This window comes from Homarus americanus, unplaced genomic scaffold (assembly GCF_018991925.1).
Source record: "Homarus americanus isolate GMGI-L3 unplaced genomic scaffold, GMGI_Hamer_2.0 scaffold57980, whole genome shotgun sequence".
NCBI classification, from domain to species: Eukaryota; Metazoa; Arthropoda; class Malacostraca; order Decapoda; family Nephropidae; genus Homarus; species Homarus americanus.
In genome coordinates this window covers 15,161,641-15,178,917 of record NW_024716703.1, presented here as the reverse complement: position 1 = coordinate 15,178,917, position 17,277 = coordinate 15,161,641, and the positions used below count along the sequence as shown (strand labels likewise).

Here is a 17,277-nt window from a genome sequence, read left to right as displayed (position 1 = left end):
CATGGCGCCATTTCACCCATAAAATTTTAGTTCACTTGGTGTAATTCAAGATTATTTTCTTTAAATCATCACTGCACTGCATTATATATTGTCAATATGTAAAATAAATTTCAAAATGACCAATAATTTGACTGGAAACACAGAAAAAATTCATTTATGCTGAAGAGCGTCTGAAGCAAGATGTTACCTCCACTGAAAAGACACAGAGACTGATGCCTGTATGGTGTGTTGACAGGCTGTTTGGCACGCTAAAAACTAGTTTCCCTGTACTTAAATTATGTTAAATAATTGTTAAAATGACTAAAAATTTTAATATAAGACTTTTAAAATTATTGAATAGTACAAACTTCTTGATATTTACTAAAATAGTAAGGAATTTAAGCCCTAGAACCGATTACTGTATTGGCGGATTAATATGACAGCTAGTGTGCAAGCGAAAACATGTGGAGGGGCGCTCGTAAGGAATTCGTTAATCGAGGGTATGCTCGTTAACCAAAGTTAAGAATCTTATGGAAGGTAATTCGTTAACCGAGGCGCTCGTTAACCGAGGGATCACTGTACTGCACTAGACTAAAAATTTTATCTCTTGTGCAAACTATGTGATGTTTATACTCAAATTAATCACAATCTTATAAGAATTCTAGCAATACAATTTATATTCTGCTAAGTCTAGTCAGCTACATTTTATAAAATAAAATCTTTAAGCCTAAAACTACCTTCACCCAGGCTGGGATGGAGGGTAGTTAAGTGCCCCCTCGTAATTTTGTCTGGACTAAAGGAGGTGCCGGACCATCAGTTCCCGGATAATCGGTGGTGTACCTGTATATTCTTTTTCTCTTCTATTTTTAATTTCTTTTTACTCTTTTTTTTTTTTTTTTTTTTTTTTTTTTTGCCTGGCCCCATTGTGAGTCGATGACCTGTGCCCGGGTGAGCTGTAACCCATAAAAAAAAATATATATATATATTACAGAAGACAGAAAAATATCTATTGTAGATGATGACAATGGCAACACTTCATACTATACCTTTACCCCACTGGATGTGAAAGTTCGAATCTCATAACTCGGAAGCTGCATATAGCATAACATTCTTACAAGAAATACTTCAAATTGAATAAAGGGGAAAAAAGTGATATGCTACTACCCTGAGAGAGAGGGAGAGAAATGTATAGAAAGAGAGAGAGATTTTGATCCTTTTCAAGCAAACTAATTATGGGAAAAAAATAAAAATATATGTAGTAAAAGAGAATGATGTTAACACCTGGTCTGTACATTACCCATCGCCCACCAGCAGTGGCGGCTTGTTCATAGGAGCTGCAGTCTCCCCTGTTCACTCACTGCTAGTTGTATGATTCACCTACACATGAAGCTGAATTATACAGATAACCAATATTTTGCAAAGAATTTGTTTGAATGTTATTTTTATTACATACTAACAACATTTTCATTAAAAAAATGACCAAAATTCAAGTGACATTCATAACAACTGCACGTTTCATTCCCATCTGGCACTGCTGCCATCATATGATTAACTTGGAGCTGCTGATTGTGCAGCCCCAGTGACTGATATGTTTGGTGTGGAGTTGGGTCACACACTTTTGGTACTAACTGTGACCTTCACCACAAACCTAGTCCAGTTGTATCAGTTTATTTAACTTTACTGTACCTGAGATCATGGAAAACTTTAATTTCTCTCAATTGACATTAAACAAACAGCCTGAACTCAAACCCAGAGGAAGACCAACACCAAATTTATCTATTCAACAGAGTAAGCCAAATTTATATAATTTTCTGCTGTTGTTATATGAAACTTGTAGTCCCCCTAATATAATTTGCCACAAGCAACCACTTCCCACCGGTGGTAGTCAACTACAGGTTGGACCCCGCTAATCCGGGACCCGATAGTCCGGCATCTTCGGTGGTTCGGGACTCATATAGTGAATACAGGTACTTAATCTGATGGGGTAAATTAGGATATGTTCCACAACTACTAAAAGTCAACAGTAATGCTATGAAAGATTCTGGAAAAATCATTACAATTATCACAACCTGTACTCAAATGTACTAAGCTAAAGGATTAAAAAAAATTATTTCTTGTGCAAATTATGAGAAGTTTATGCTCAAATTAATTGCTGTCTTGCAAGAATTCCAGCAATGCAAGTTGTATTCTGCTAAGTCAAGTCTGTGACATCTTATAAGTGAAAACCTTAAACTCCTTCTATTGTATAATCCTGAGTCCCTGACCCCTTCCCCCTCCTCTGATAACTACACACCCAGTAATCTCCCCTCCTGGCTGTCAGCACCTCACCTCCCCCCTCCTCCCAGCCAGAAGGCAGTAAGGATTTTAAAGGGTGAAGGTGATTTCAGGCTTAAAGTTTTTATCTCATAAAATATTGCTGACTTGACTTAGCAGAATATAACTTGCATTTCTGGAATCCTTGCAAGATAACGATTAATTTGAGTATAAACATAAAAATTTTAGTCCTTTAGCTTAGTACATTGATTATAATAATTTGTTGCTCAAAATTATAGCTTTTTCACAGGGAAAAGTCTATATGTATAAGTAACCCCAGTGGCATTGAATAATACAGAATATTTCAAATAAATTCTTTGTTTAGTTCTGTAGATGTATGCGAATTCCCATATAGTGAATGCGCATAAAGCAAAGGTCCAGTGTACAGTAAACTTCTGCCATAACACAAACACTTTGTCATAAAGAGGTTCAGTAAGCCTGGGCTAGATTTATGCTGATGTAAGTTGTATTGGTACCAGTACTATTGAAGCACATGTTATGCATTATTTTACCTTTTTTTTTTTACCTCGGCTTGGATGGTTTGGAATTTTCGCTAATCCGGAACCAGTCTGGTCCCAAGCTTCCAGGATTAGCAAGGTCCAACCTGTACTGTATAGGTAATTAAGTCTTGTTCACTCATAAGCTCTCTCTGGTCTCACAAACTTCCTTACATAAAACATATACAGTACAGTATTATTGAGAATCGTAAGAAAAATGAGAAGGCGAGAGAAGTATAAGAAAAAGTAATAAGAGGAAGGAGTAAGAAGCTTTGAACATTTGGATAGTGAATATACAATGACATACAGCTGCAGTGAGTGACCTAATGGTTCAGGCTGAGGCAATGGAAATACAAACTCTTTTGCTCGAGAGATGGCAAGATAGCCAGTGACAGCAAATCCATAGCAAGCCAGAGCTGGCTTCATTAAATGTCCTGAGCTAAGGTATGTGACTCATTACTCCGATGCATTACTCACTATGAAAGTTGTATCATCTACCATAGTTTTGTCAGAAAAAAATAATGGAGAATTGTGAAATTAAAAGAAAAGGGAGCAGGAAACTGATAAAATTAATTTTTTGAATTATTTATGTGTACAGGAAACACACAAGCAGTCTTTGCTTTATTTATTTAAGTGTGCTGGAAAACCTTTGTTTTGTTTTCATAAGTGTGTTAACGTAGGCAAACTTATAAACCAATTGTCCGCCAAATCAACAACACTGGATGACATTTGCATAACTTTTTGAAAAACTTTCTCTAGAAAATAGATACTTTCATACCTCAATAAAAGACCGAGGATTAGGAAGGAATAATTTTTTTTAGTATTATTTTTGCAATTTATCCCTTCTCAAACAATTTTTGTAATAAGAGTTAAACTCAAATTTTATAGTTTATCAAAATAATAAAAGCCTACAGAGAATGTTATTCATTAAGATGATATTAATTCTTTGTAAAACAATGCAGCATGTTCTCCATAGCACTTACACAACAGAAATAAGAAATGTTAACAGCACTAATTTATGTAAACAGTGAGAAATGTAGCCCATTGACAGTCACTGACATAATGTTTAGTTTATCTTAAGTAATAAAACAATAAAATTAAGTACTGTACAAATGTTTAATATGATATTATTTCTTGATGACTAAATTTTTGTATTATCTGTACTGTACTCTATTTGTAGTGCACAGTGATGTGTGGATGTTGTCCCAAACATTCTGTATACATGGCAGCAAGCTCCGATGTAAAGGCTCCATTGCTTACATCTGGGACAGAGTTAGTTTCACTCGAGGAAAATATTTTGAAATTATTAAGAAAAACTTATTCATTCCCATTATTTAGGTCTTTTCATTAGGTAAGAATGTGTTTATTTTCTACTACAGGTATAGAAACATTTCTTTAAGTTCCTGGCTTACATACATAACTGTCATCCAGTATTACCACTGAGTTGAGTTGGAGGCAGCTTGGCTGTGATGTATTGTGATACTTTCTTCTAATTTTTCCATGGTGTACCTGAACACTGCTCCATAACCCCATATTTTTTATTGAATTGCAGTACAATACTGTACATGTTATTTCATATCACAATGGTTTGTTTTGTGAACATTCTTGAACTTCTTGATCCCTATCTCACAAAGTAACCCAAACCTACTGTATTTGCTAAAATGGATCTGATTAAGTGATTTTTGGCACAGTTATGACCTTTTGTTATCAAATAAGGAACAGCTGAGGGGCATGTCATCTTTGGACGTCCCCATTTTTTCTTACAGATCATTTATACGGTCATAATTTTAAATCTTTTAATGGTTCAAGAGATGCATGAGTCTAAATGTGGAGGGGAGACAGGCCAAAAGTGACATGGGGAGAGATCAGAAATAGTATTAGAGTTAAGAACCTGAAAAGAGAGCCTACAAAAGACTGTGTACCTTGAGGAGTTGCCATCAGGTAACCACAGTTAACCAATGCATGCATGGAAAATGGCCATAAAACATTGATGATAATGAAAGCCAATTTTATTTGACATTAGATAAAAAGTATAGAGTGATTGGAAGATGAGGTAACCACACCAATGAAGGGAAAAATTTACTTAACTTCAAAATGTATTTTTCTATTGCAGGAAGGATGCAGACAAAGCAAGCCTTGCCGATTTTGCACGTTATGCTCTTAGACAAATATGTTCTCAAGAATGGGTGAGAGAGAGATGTTTAAAAATTCCTGAGGAACTTTGCAGTGCAGAGAATCTTTTAGACAGTGCTCTGACTCCAAGACAGGTAAGGAGAAACAATGTGAAGAAGTAATAAATAAGTTCATTATTGTACTTGATTATTTTTATTTCATGTGTATTGGTAGACCACATATTGTGCAAATCAGTTTGTATAGTGGAAACATGCTTCTTATTTTCTAAGTTATACTTAAACTTAAACTTTTGCAATAAAGGGCTTAATTCCTAGTTAGTGTGTTTAAACTTCCTTAGGTTCATATACTCTTCTGTTTCAGGCCCAGCGACTCTTGCATCAGATATGCCATCCAGACTCTCCCAGCACACATAATGATGCTTCACAAGATCAACAAACTATCATTTCCCATATACTCCAAGTTAGAACCAGTTTTACATATTAGTCTTTATGTATTTTATAGGATATGTATGTCATTAAAATCATACCTGCTTTAGAAATACTTGCTCTTCTGTATTCTATACTGTATGCTGTACTGTACTCTACTTTATTCTACTTCACATATATATTTTGTAGGACTTGGATGAGTGGAGTCTTCGTATCTCGTGGTTAGATCTTCATCTTATGTATGAACAACAAAGAATCTCGTCACCAGAGCTCAATTCATGGCTTGACAATGTAGCTCAGGCAGCTATAGAAGTGTTTCATCTCAACCATGACCCAGAATGCTCACCCTTGTCTCAATCACTATCTGGTCACAGGTACAGTATTTTTATTTTTATTTTTATGTTGATGTTACAATGTTGGCATCTTAGTTGTCTGGTTAGAAAAAAAGATCCATCACAGTATCAGATCTTCAGCTGTCTTTGGACCAGTATTATAAATGTCCATATAGAATATACTGTAGTTTGGTTACACAAGACTTTAATAAACACTAAATATAGTTACTAATACATAAAAAAATAGAGTACAAAAAGTAGTTCTATACAGTTTTACATAAGCAGCTCCGTCCCTGGCTGGCTGGTCAGGTGTTTTTACTATGTAAACAAAGAACTGGGAATTTGATACAACACAATAACTCATCTGGGAATGAGTGTTGGGTATTTTTTTGTTTTTTCTTGAAAATTTATTATTTTATGATAATGTTTTATAAACCCAACACCAAGTGAACCTAAATAATATGAGAATTGTTGTGAAATTACATACAGACATCCCCCGTGTTACGGAAGGGTTGCATAACACAAAACCTATTTTCCCATTCACTTCCATTATAAAACTGGAGATGCGTTCCTAAGGAATTTTTTTCGGCCCCCAAAAAAGTAATTCAAGCATTTTTTTGAATGAAAATAAACATTTATAAACACATACAATACAGTACATTAAATAATATATGATATACCTTCTTAAAACATCAAGTTTAATATACAATGTAATGCCTTTGCGGCTTCTTTTTGCACTACTGCGGTCACTTCCGCTTGATGGCCTCTTTCCAGTCATCTTGAATAAGGGTAATGCACTGTACTGTAATTACTGTATGTTTGTAAAAGTTAAATCCAACTGCTGGGGCGAGAAACATGCGCGCACACTGGATGTAAACAATGGACTGACTCCGCGTGGCGTTGGCGGTAGCAACCACCAAGAAATCCACACCAAACAAATTATAATTTTTAACACAAAATTTTAATTATAAATAGTGATTTTTTTTTAAATCGTTAAAATTTACCCCAATTTCCGTAAGGGCGGATTTATGGACTGTATCGCGAAATTATTGGTCATAATTTACAAATTCCGTAAGAGCGAAATTCCGCAACCCGGGGTTCCGTAACACGGGTGATGCCTGTACTGTTGTTGTAAAGGGGTCGCAGGGCCAAACGAGGGAAATTTCCTGGTTAGTCCATCCAACAACCCGCCTTACCTCCCATTTCTCCCACACTGAATTAGCTTGCCATTGTTCCTTTTTCTTATTTTATTTTATTATATTTTCTTTATTTCTAAGTCACATTACAGTTGAGCATTGTTTTACAGTACAGTTGGCCCTTAACATACGCAGGGGTTAGGTAACAGAGATACCCACGAATGTTAAGAATCTGCATATTTTTGCTGCCCCCCAAAACCCTGGCCCCCCATGTCCTTATTTTCCGTATATACCTGTGTGTAGTTCGAGTTTTTAAGACCAAATTATTTGGCAAAAAATTGGGGGTCGACCTCTAAACGGGTAATAGTTTCGTTAGGTTGAAAAATATTTACCAGTAACTACCAGTAAACAATGGAAACGACGCACCAACGCACCACCAGCTGTGAGTGTCGGTACAATTGCCAGGGCAGATCTCTTGCGTCATCATAGCAAGCCCAAAGTAGCCAAATGCATGGTATGGTAGCACAGGACGATGTAAAACATAAAGTATTCATTTTTTAAAGTTTATTTATAGATACATAAATTTTTGTTCATTACATTTGAAACATCAATCTTAGTTAATTAAATTTGAAACAAAAGAAAACTACGATACCATATTTCTAAATACCGGGTATTTTCATTAAAATATTACATCACAAGTATATTTTACCTTAACTGTGACTGAGTGAATATATTCTCAGAAATAAATATGGAATGTAATATTTTTGCTGAAATGACGTACGTATTACAGTGGAAAGTGGGATAAAATCATGACGAAAACAATGACTTTCGCTTTCTTTCATTGTTCAAAAGATTTTACCGTAGTCGCTTTTCGAATGGTTTTCAGTTAAAAACTGTTGTATTACAATATATTCTATCCTAATTCACTTGAATAAATACTACGATACCATATTTCTGAATATTTTCATTAAAATCTATCAAAATCGTTTTCCTTGTCATCAGCACCAAACAGCTACTCCGAGTCCTCTCCTTGAACAGCATCGTCATATGGATCAACACCATCATCAGCCATAGGATCATCAATATCTTCATCCTCAATCACGCTCTCATTAGCCTCATAATCCCACAACAAGTCGTCTTCTGTTCCATCAAGAGCATTCGAAATCCCACATTTCTTAAAAGATTTCACCACAATTTCTGGTCTGATTGCGACCATGTCACCAGGGCTCTGCCGTATCAGCTAGACGGTACACGTGTGTTTCGAATCGTTTTCAGTTGAAAAACTGTTGCATCACAAGTGAATTAGGATAATATTATTGTAATACAGTTTTTAAACTGAAAACCATTCAAAAAGCAATTATGGTAACATCTTTTGAACGAAAGAAAGCGAAAGTCATTGCTTTCATCACGATTTTATCCCACTTTCCACTGTAATACGTACGTCATTTCAGCAAAAATATTACATTTCCATATTCTCAGAAATAAATAGTAGTTTTGCTGAACACTTTATTTAATATTTAAATGCAAAAATAGCTATGAAAACAATTAATAATGTACTGGCTGGCATCTCCACTCGTCCCTGCTCCCGCCTCCAGAGCGTCACCACTCGTCACTACAATGCTGATGTCAACACAAGCGTGGTTACAGCGAGACTGACTGACTGAGGGAATGCAGGGTGGCGTGGCGGGCGATGTGTGTGTGTGTGTGTGTGTGGTGTGGCGAGTGGTGTGCATTGTGTGGTGTCGCGCGCAATTTGAATGTATATTCCTCCGGTTGCAATCAGCGTATTTGCAAATCCGTGTATATTAAACCCGCGTATGTTAAGGGCCGACTGTACAGTACAGTGTTGTAGAGGGTTTGGTATTCAGTATAGAGAGGTACTACTGGAATCTGAGGAGCAGTTCAGTACAGTATTTTCTCGATTTAACGAACTAATTCGAGCCACCCCTATTCGTTAAATCAAAATTTCCTCTAAATCGAGCTTTCCGCCGATCAGTCTGTGTCCTGCTGCCACCGCGTGTGTTGTTCACTGTTACCTCTCGGTCAACTAACTACACTGTAGCACCTTAGCTTTCATCTTTATTCAAGACATCATCAGAGGCAACTGAGTTTACAGGGACGGAATGTTAGGTCACTCTTTCTTGGGTGCAGGATTAGTGGGTTTCATGACCTAAAGATGTCTTGAATAAATACAAAAACTAACGCATTTTAAGAGTGATTGTGATAAGTATAAATGATCAAAGTTGTATCCCTTCAACATTACATTACACAATATTTTAAAATATGGAGTGAGAAAGCAGAAAGGTTTGGGTGATTAGAGAGATGGAGTGGAAATGAGTGTTGCCAAGCGCTCCTCAACAGCTGATACAGTAAAACCTCGATTAACCGACCACATATGGGGGGACAATCGAAAAGGGCGGTTAATAGTACATAAAGTCTACAGAAATAAAACATGCATTTTCAAAGTACCTTTCCCTAACCTACCTCATTTAAGTCCCTCTATTCATTTTTGTTCATTTGCCATTCATATTTCAATAGAATTTGCTTTAAAACATTAACCACTTTAGTAAATAAATATGAACCAGCACAGAAACCGTGAATAAAAAATGGAAAAGTCAAAGAACATATGTCATCACAAAAATTGTGACCAAGTCCCAGGTTGCTGGTCTGATTTTCTGCCTCATTTACACACAATTGCAGGGTCTCAATTGTTTCTCTTACTATTGACAACACAACATACATACAGGTACATTCTCACTCTTGATTTTTTTTTCATTTTTGCATTTCTTTATGGTTCTTTATTACTATTATTATAATTATCATTATCAGTATTAATATTATTACATTATCGCCCCCCAGGCTCCGATGTGGGTCAGTGACCTGTGCCTGGGTGGGCTAATCCCCGTAAAAAAAAAAAAACTTGTGGGGTTCGGGATTGACGGTTCATCCGAAAATCGGTTAATCGAGGTTTTACTGTATTTAACTCGCTGCCATGCAGTCACACACACACGCAGATGTGTCATACAATAAGACCCTCACTCCTCATGCTTGTTATCTTAATTCCCTTGTTGGGGGTGTGTGAGTGTGTTGGAGGTGTGTTGTTGGGGGGGATGTGATGTTGGGGTGTGTTAGAGAGAGAGAGAATGGGGTGTGTGGGTGGTGAGGGTGTGGGAGATGTGAGGTGAGGGTGGTGTTGGAGGGTGTGTGTGGGTGATGTAGAGGTGTGTGGGTGGATGTTGTAGCGTTTGTGTTGGAGTGTGTGTGTTGGAGTGTCGGGGTGTTGGTGGTGGGGTATGCAGTGCCTGATTTAGACCTGTGGAGGCCCATGGGCAGCCTCTTTGTGGAGGCCCCCCTCATTATAACTACCCAAGAGGGTGGGGTGGCGAGTGAAGCGAACCTAAATTTGAACACTTCTTTGGAGAATTTTGAAGCCATATGCAGTTATATTGAGGAAATTAGAACATTGAGAAATTTTTAATTAACTGTATATTTATTGATTGTGTACAAATTCCCAACACACACACACACACACACAAGTGAGACATGACTGGAGTCATTCATGTGGTTTCAAGTCAACCAGCCCTGATATAGCTACTACCGCACATGTCAAAAATTTTCAAGAGACTTCACAGAAAAGAATACTGTATATTATTAGTTATTACAGAGAGATGATTCTTTGCATTATTAATCAGATAAACCTCTACTCAAATACTGGTTCTGTCCAAGTAGCTAGCCTAATTTCTATCACGCTTCTTGCTGAACATAGTTTTACGTGATGGAATAGATAAACATGAATTTTAAAGAATGGAAATAAAAATAATCCAAATGAATGAACAAATAAATTAAATATTGTAATATGTGGAGGCCCCAGATTGTGGAGGCCCCTGGGCAGCTGCCCACTTTGCCCACTCCTGAATCCGGCCCTGGGGGTATATGTGTTGGAATGTGTGTGTGTGTGTGTGTATTAATAATATTAATAATAATTTACAGTTTACTGAAAAAGTTCTGCAGCCCGAAGGCTGAAAATATACATTGCACAAAAATGACTTATTACATACAAAGACATGGGGTGGGTGGGTCGTTTAACAAAAGCTTTCATTAATGAAAGAAGGAACATGAACTGAACATACAAATTATTATAGTTTGGAGTTGATGGCCCGGGCTGGTCTCTTGCCATACTTTGTGAGGTCACGTAGGCCTTGTGGTTCAGTAACTCATCCGTAAGTGTTGATATGAAGGACCTCACGTGGTCATGGAGACACCGAGTGGTGTGGTGTTCACATGGTGCAGCAACTTTTCCATTGATGTTGATATGAAGGACCTCACGTGGTGAAGCTGCTTTGGTCAGTTGAAGTTCAGATAGTAGTAAGAGGTCGGGGGAAGAGGTTAATAGATGGTGCTCCACAGAAAGAAAATTGGATCTCGGGCAGCGAATGTTAGAAAAATTAAGTGTGAAAAAAGCCGATCCTCAAGCAACTTCGGTGGCATCAGTTGAGGCCCCAGTAGTTTGATGATAATCAGGTCGGCCCTGGGGTCCACAACCTTCCCGACCAGTGGGACCCATCCGAGAAGGCCCCGCTTTAATATTAATATCAATTGACATAGGAGAATAAAATAGAGTGAATAGAGCAGATCAAGAGTGAGAATGTTTATACTTGTTGTGTTGTCAATAGTAAGAGAGACAATTGAGACCCTGCAATTGTGTACGCTTCCAATATCTTCCCAGGCGGTAGTACCTCTCTGTTTGATAGCTGCCTACTACCCCAGTAGTCAGGATAATATGTACTGTATTTTTGGTGTTATTTATATCATTATTTATCGTTTTATGTACAGTATTTAGTACATTCGCCGGAAGATTCGGACAGGTTGTCCCCTCTTTTAGTCCGGATCTTCAAGGGTTCACTGTATTACAATGCATATTTAAACATGTATTAAAGGTAAATCATTTGATAAATATTTTTATGATGACCAAAAATGCATTTGCAAATGTTGCTGTTTGTGGTGTTTCTGGGATCTGTCATATCTCCCTTTTGAATAGCAAAGTACTGAATACCTGTTTACAGTGTAACATACATAAATTGTATTGATGTACATATAATTATATGAGGTGGCTTGAGATGTGTTTATTATAACTTAGCATCATATTTTTTCAAAATTGCTAAGCTTTTTTTTTTTTTGTACATTCAGATAGTTTGATATTTTGTGCTAATTTGATAATATTGATATGTATGACTTTGGTAACAAGATATATTACATTTAATACTTATAGATTCTGATGAATGTAAGTCATTGAAAATTTAGTAATTCATACTACAATAAATGTATTAAGTTTTAAGGCATGATGATGGGGCATTTGAGTGGATACAGCACTTGCCTCCTGTTACAGGGGCCATTGGTTTGATTCCTGGGTGCTCCCAGTTCACCCAACTCTAAATAGATACAGGAACTAAATTACAATTTTGGGAAAATGAATGCTAGTTGGATGCAGTACTAGCAATGCTGCCTCTTTGTGTGCCATTGCGTTCGTATACAGAGTGCTGTATCCACACTGTCTCTATCTGGCAGTCATGCCAATGGGACCCGGTTTAACTTCTTTTTCTTCTTTTTTTCAGAACTCGTAAACCTCAGTCCATCTGCCTAGTAGCGCCACTTATTTCCAAACTTCCTAAGGCGGTGCAAGGAAGAGTCTTAAAAGTAGCTGGTGAGTCTAGTCAGAATTTCCCTTTAGAAAATCCATATCTTCTTGAGTAGAATGTCTAAACATTTATCTCTCGGTTAGCCAGAATATTTGATGCAGAGTGTATTGAATTCCAGTTTATAGAGTTTCTACTGTAAAGCTTTTTTTTCTGTTAAGTATACAGGTACAATATGGTGTAAGGGTCTCTTTTTTATTACTACTTCTTATTTATTCTTCTCTTTATTCTTTGATACTTATATACAGTTAACCCTCACTTTACGCGGTTAATGTAACCCGGAGGGTCCCGCGTAAAGTGAGAAACGCGTAAAGTGAATAACATAACATATGGGATTAATTGAAATGGAGTCCGGGCCGATCCCCAAACTCCACTTTTTGACGACACACAACTATGTTGTAGTAAAAATATTATCTTAACTTTATGATGGTATGCACACACAATTAATAATTAAGAGAAATATCAATAATATTAGGTTTTTTAACACTTACATTAGTAGAAAAAATGGCTGGGCACACGGGGATGGGCGGTTGGTTCCGAGGCAGAGGGCAGATTATTGGCCCTCACCTGTGTCACTTGTATCAATTGTATCACTATCCACCACAGAGGCTTGCAGGGCCTCTTTGTCAAACTCCCCAAAGTCCATATAAGTCCATATCCTCACCATAATTATCACTATCACTGACTTGGGCCAGCTGTGGTGGGTGGCGGGTGAAGAACTGGTAATGTTTTGATGACTGGGCGACCTTGTGCGCACCATGTTCGCGCAGCTTACACAACATGGCGGATGGCGGGAGGTTTGGATCCAAAAATGGCGCGACTCGCCAGCCGCTCTCCGCGTAAAGGGGTACACGCACCGCGGAATGTGAGCATCCTGGGTTCCGGCAGGGCACCGCGTAAACGTGGAAACGCGGAATGTGGGACCGCGTAAAGTGAGGGTTAACTGTACTTGCTTCATATCTATATTCTCTATTAATCTTTTCTTGTGCTTGTTTTTATATACAGTATTAATAATTTCATATTTTATGTCTTTCTCTCTATAAGTATCTATCTTATAGTTCTTTGCTTATATTTTCTAAGTCAATATTCTTTTCTATTCTTAATTTCTTGTCATATATATTATTATACTTACCACGGTAGCCTGCCACCACAACAACTTTTATTAGAATATGACACATCTCATTGGACTGTTAGGTAGCGTGCTAGTGAGCTTCTAGGCATGTGAGTTACAATAGTTATTTTCTGAGAACCAACGGTTAGAAGGAATAAAGCGGTAATACTCGGTTTACTAATTCACTATTTATTAACATAAGGAGTGAACAAGATGTTAAATAAGTACACTCAGACAAGACTGGACCACTTAAGTCTTACTTTACAATTCATAAAATAGATCTTCAATTACTTATTTCATCATTAAACAACTGTTATATTATTTCTTTGACAAGTAGCAAAATAGATCTTCAATTCTTGGTTACAACGTTAAACAATCATTAAATTATTTCATTGTCAATACAGATGGTTATATGACACACTTGACAATATCCCACATTAACATACAGTATTATTTATAACATCATGCTATTTTGGAATGAACAACATGGCTCTTTTCCCTCAGTTAGTAGTACATATAAATAATGTACTCAACCCTCATAACATATTTACTGGTACTATCAATATTTATGGGTTCACTACTCAACATGGGATAACTATATTTCTGCTAATTATCCCCAATCATATACAACAATAATACTTTGGCCCATATAACTGTAAGGAGTGCCCCAGGGTGTAACACTGGTGCACCACAACAAACGAAGAGCGCTGTTAGGGTCGGCTACAGTCCGACACACTGCGAGGGAGTTCAGGCCTAGTTCCCAGGGTGCGGTCTCGCACAATTTAATCGTGCCGAATTAACGACATCTTGCAATGTAGCCAGCTGGTGTGCAGCTACCGGTCCTCCGGTGACTGTTGGGTATTCAGCTAACACACACACTGTGCCTGAGATATGATGGAACAGCGTCAGAGATGTGACAAGAATAACTCAATAACAAACAATTTTTCGTCTGGCAACGACAGACGATATTTACGTTACATTAATTCTTTCACTGGGTAAATGATAATTTCACTGCTACAACATGAACACTGATATTCACAAAATTCACTAAGTTAAACTGACTTAATATGGCGGACGGAGAACGTACACATAGCTGAGATATGATGGGACAGCGTCAGAGATGTGACGCTGCTCCTCAGACACGAGTTTATATACGGCTAACTGGCAACTCAGGGCTGTGCGCTTCTCATGCCAGAAAGGCTAATCACGCAATGACAGAAATTACATTCAACTCAGTTGCTGTACATTTAACTATGAAAATCAATGCCATGGGTCAGGTGAATTTCTTACGTCTATTTTTATAATCTAATCAGAGATTGAACTTGCCAGGAAGAAGTGAAATGGACGTCATATACACACGCTGTTAACGTCATTCTCAAAACATAAGCGGTATTTCTAGACAAGGACCCTCTATAGGTATACGTTGAGATTTTGGAGATAAGGAGTTTGACATGTTCTTTCAGGAGATTAATGGCATTCTTGAATAGACAACTGACACTAACTAAACTACAAACATCAGATTCTCTGATGTTTGGGCATCAAAATGATCTAATTTCAGTAGTACTTAGAAACTCCTGGCTATCCCCAAGGACGATATCACGGGATGCCATTCGTACTGGCAGACTTGACACTCTCTTACTTGACAAGTGTTACTAACAATAAAGACAGTTGAAGCTTTCAACATCACTCACAAAGGATCTTGAATGCTTTAGCTGTAATCAAACATCTTTAAGTTGACTCAAAGCAATGGTGTTCTCTCTTACATTCAGATTTACTTTATAGAGAGGTTGATTTCAGGAAGTCAGAGAAAATGGACAGCACCTAAGCTAGGGAGCGATGAGAAAATGGATGCCTCAGATGGGAGACTCAATAAAGAAGGCATAGCTACATGTTTTGTGGGTTATTGAGCGTAATATGAATCGTCTGATTTTACGTTAACTCACGTGTATGACCGTGGTCATTACAATGGGATAATTGTACTTGTATAAAACTACTATACTGTATATTCATTTTCTTACCCAAAGACTAAGTCAAGCTAATGTTAAAAAAATTGTGTTAAGGATAACAGATAACTTAGATTTTACTTAAACATTTCTTATAACATACAGTGAACCCTCACTTTACGCGGTTAATTCAACCCACGGCGGCCTGCATAAAGTGAGAAATGCGTAAAGTGAACAACATAACATATGGGATTAATTGAAATAGAGTCCGGGCCGACCCCCAAACTCCACTTTTTCAGACACAATACGTACGTTGTAGTAAAAATAACTACTTAATTTTATGATGGTATGCACACACAATTAATAATTAAGAGAAATATCAATAATATTAGGTTTTTTAACACTTACGTTAGTAGAAAAGATGGCTGGGCACACTGGGATGGGGGGGGGTTGGTTCCGAGGCAGAGGGCAGATTATTGGCCCTCACCTGTATCACTTGTATCAATTGTATCACTATCCACCACAGAGGCTTGCAGGGCCTCTTTGTCAAACCCCTCAAAGTCCATATAAGTCCATATCCTCACTTTCATTATCACTATCACTGACTTGGGCTGGCTGTGGTGGGTGGCGGGTGAAGAACTCGGTAATGTTTTGATGACTGGGCGACCTTGTGCGCACCCTGCTCGCGCCGCTCTCCGCGTAAAAGGGTACACACACCGCGGAAAGTGAGCATTCCGGTTTCAGCAGGGTACCGCGTAAACGTGGAAACGCGTAAAGTGGGACCGCGTAAAGCGAGGGTTGACTGTAGATAGAAACTGTACTAATATTCCAGCTGGTGAGCAAGTGAAAACATGTTGAGAGGAATTCGTAAGGAATTCTTTAACCGAATTGAATATTCTTATGGAAGGTAATTAGTTAACCAAAATTTTTGTAACCGAGGGACCACTGTATATATATATATATATATATATATATATATATATATATATATATATATATATATATATATATATATATATATATATATATATATATATATATATATATATATGGGAAAAGGGAAACAACGGAGCACCTTAGCTTTCGTCTTTATTCAAGACATCTTCAGAGGCAACTGGACTACATGGACAGAGAGAGGCTTAAATATACAGGGTGACCTTAAAAACATGAGGTCAGGTCATAATGATGTAATCCACTAATCCCCACACCAACACACACGTAGAGGAGCTTAAGAGAAGGGGGGTGACGTGACTAGTCAGGTCAAAAATAAGGGACCCACTAAATAACTATCATACATCTAGATCAAAGGTATTCAAAGCATTTTTAACCTTGGGCCACTGACAAATAAATTTATGTAACATTATCAGTTTTGAACTGACCATCACTAAGGTTTATTTTGTACCTCTCTCTGTCCATGTAATCCAGTTGCCTCTGAAGATGTCTTGAATAAAGAGCGAAAGCTAAGGTGCCTCCGTTGTTCTTTTCCGTGTGATTCTTATCAAGATCAATTATTATTAAAAAAAAAATATATATATATATATATATATATATATATATATATATATATATATATATATATATATATATATATATATATATATATATATATATATATATATATATATATATATATATATATATATATATATATATATATATATATATATATATATATATATATATATATATATATATATACATACAGTCAATCCTCA

The 17,277-nt window shown here is 37.0% G+C and overlaps 1 protein-coding gene across 1 annotated transcript in view; it reads left to right on the top strand.

The window, feature by feature from the left end:
• The window catches only part of LOC121858309 (mediator of RNA polymerase II transcription subunit 12-like protein), a gene marked incomplete at its 3' end in the record, with an annotated part of 265,779 nt that overhangs the window by 169,086 nt on the left and 79,416 nt on the right, over positions 1-17,277 (top strand). Inside the window, 4 exon segments of the mRNA XM_042354642.1 lie at positions 4,903-5,056; positions 5,283-5,381; positions 5,537-5,721; positions 12,428-12,516. Coding sequence (XP_042210576.1) covers positions 4,903-5,056; positions 5,283-5,381; positions 5,537-5,721; positions 12,428-12,516 — 527 coding nt within the window.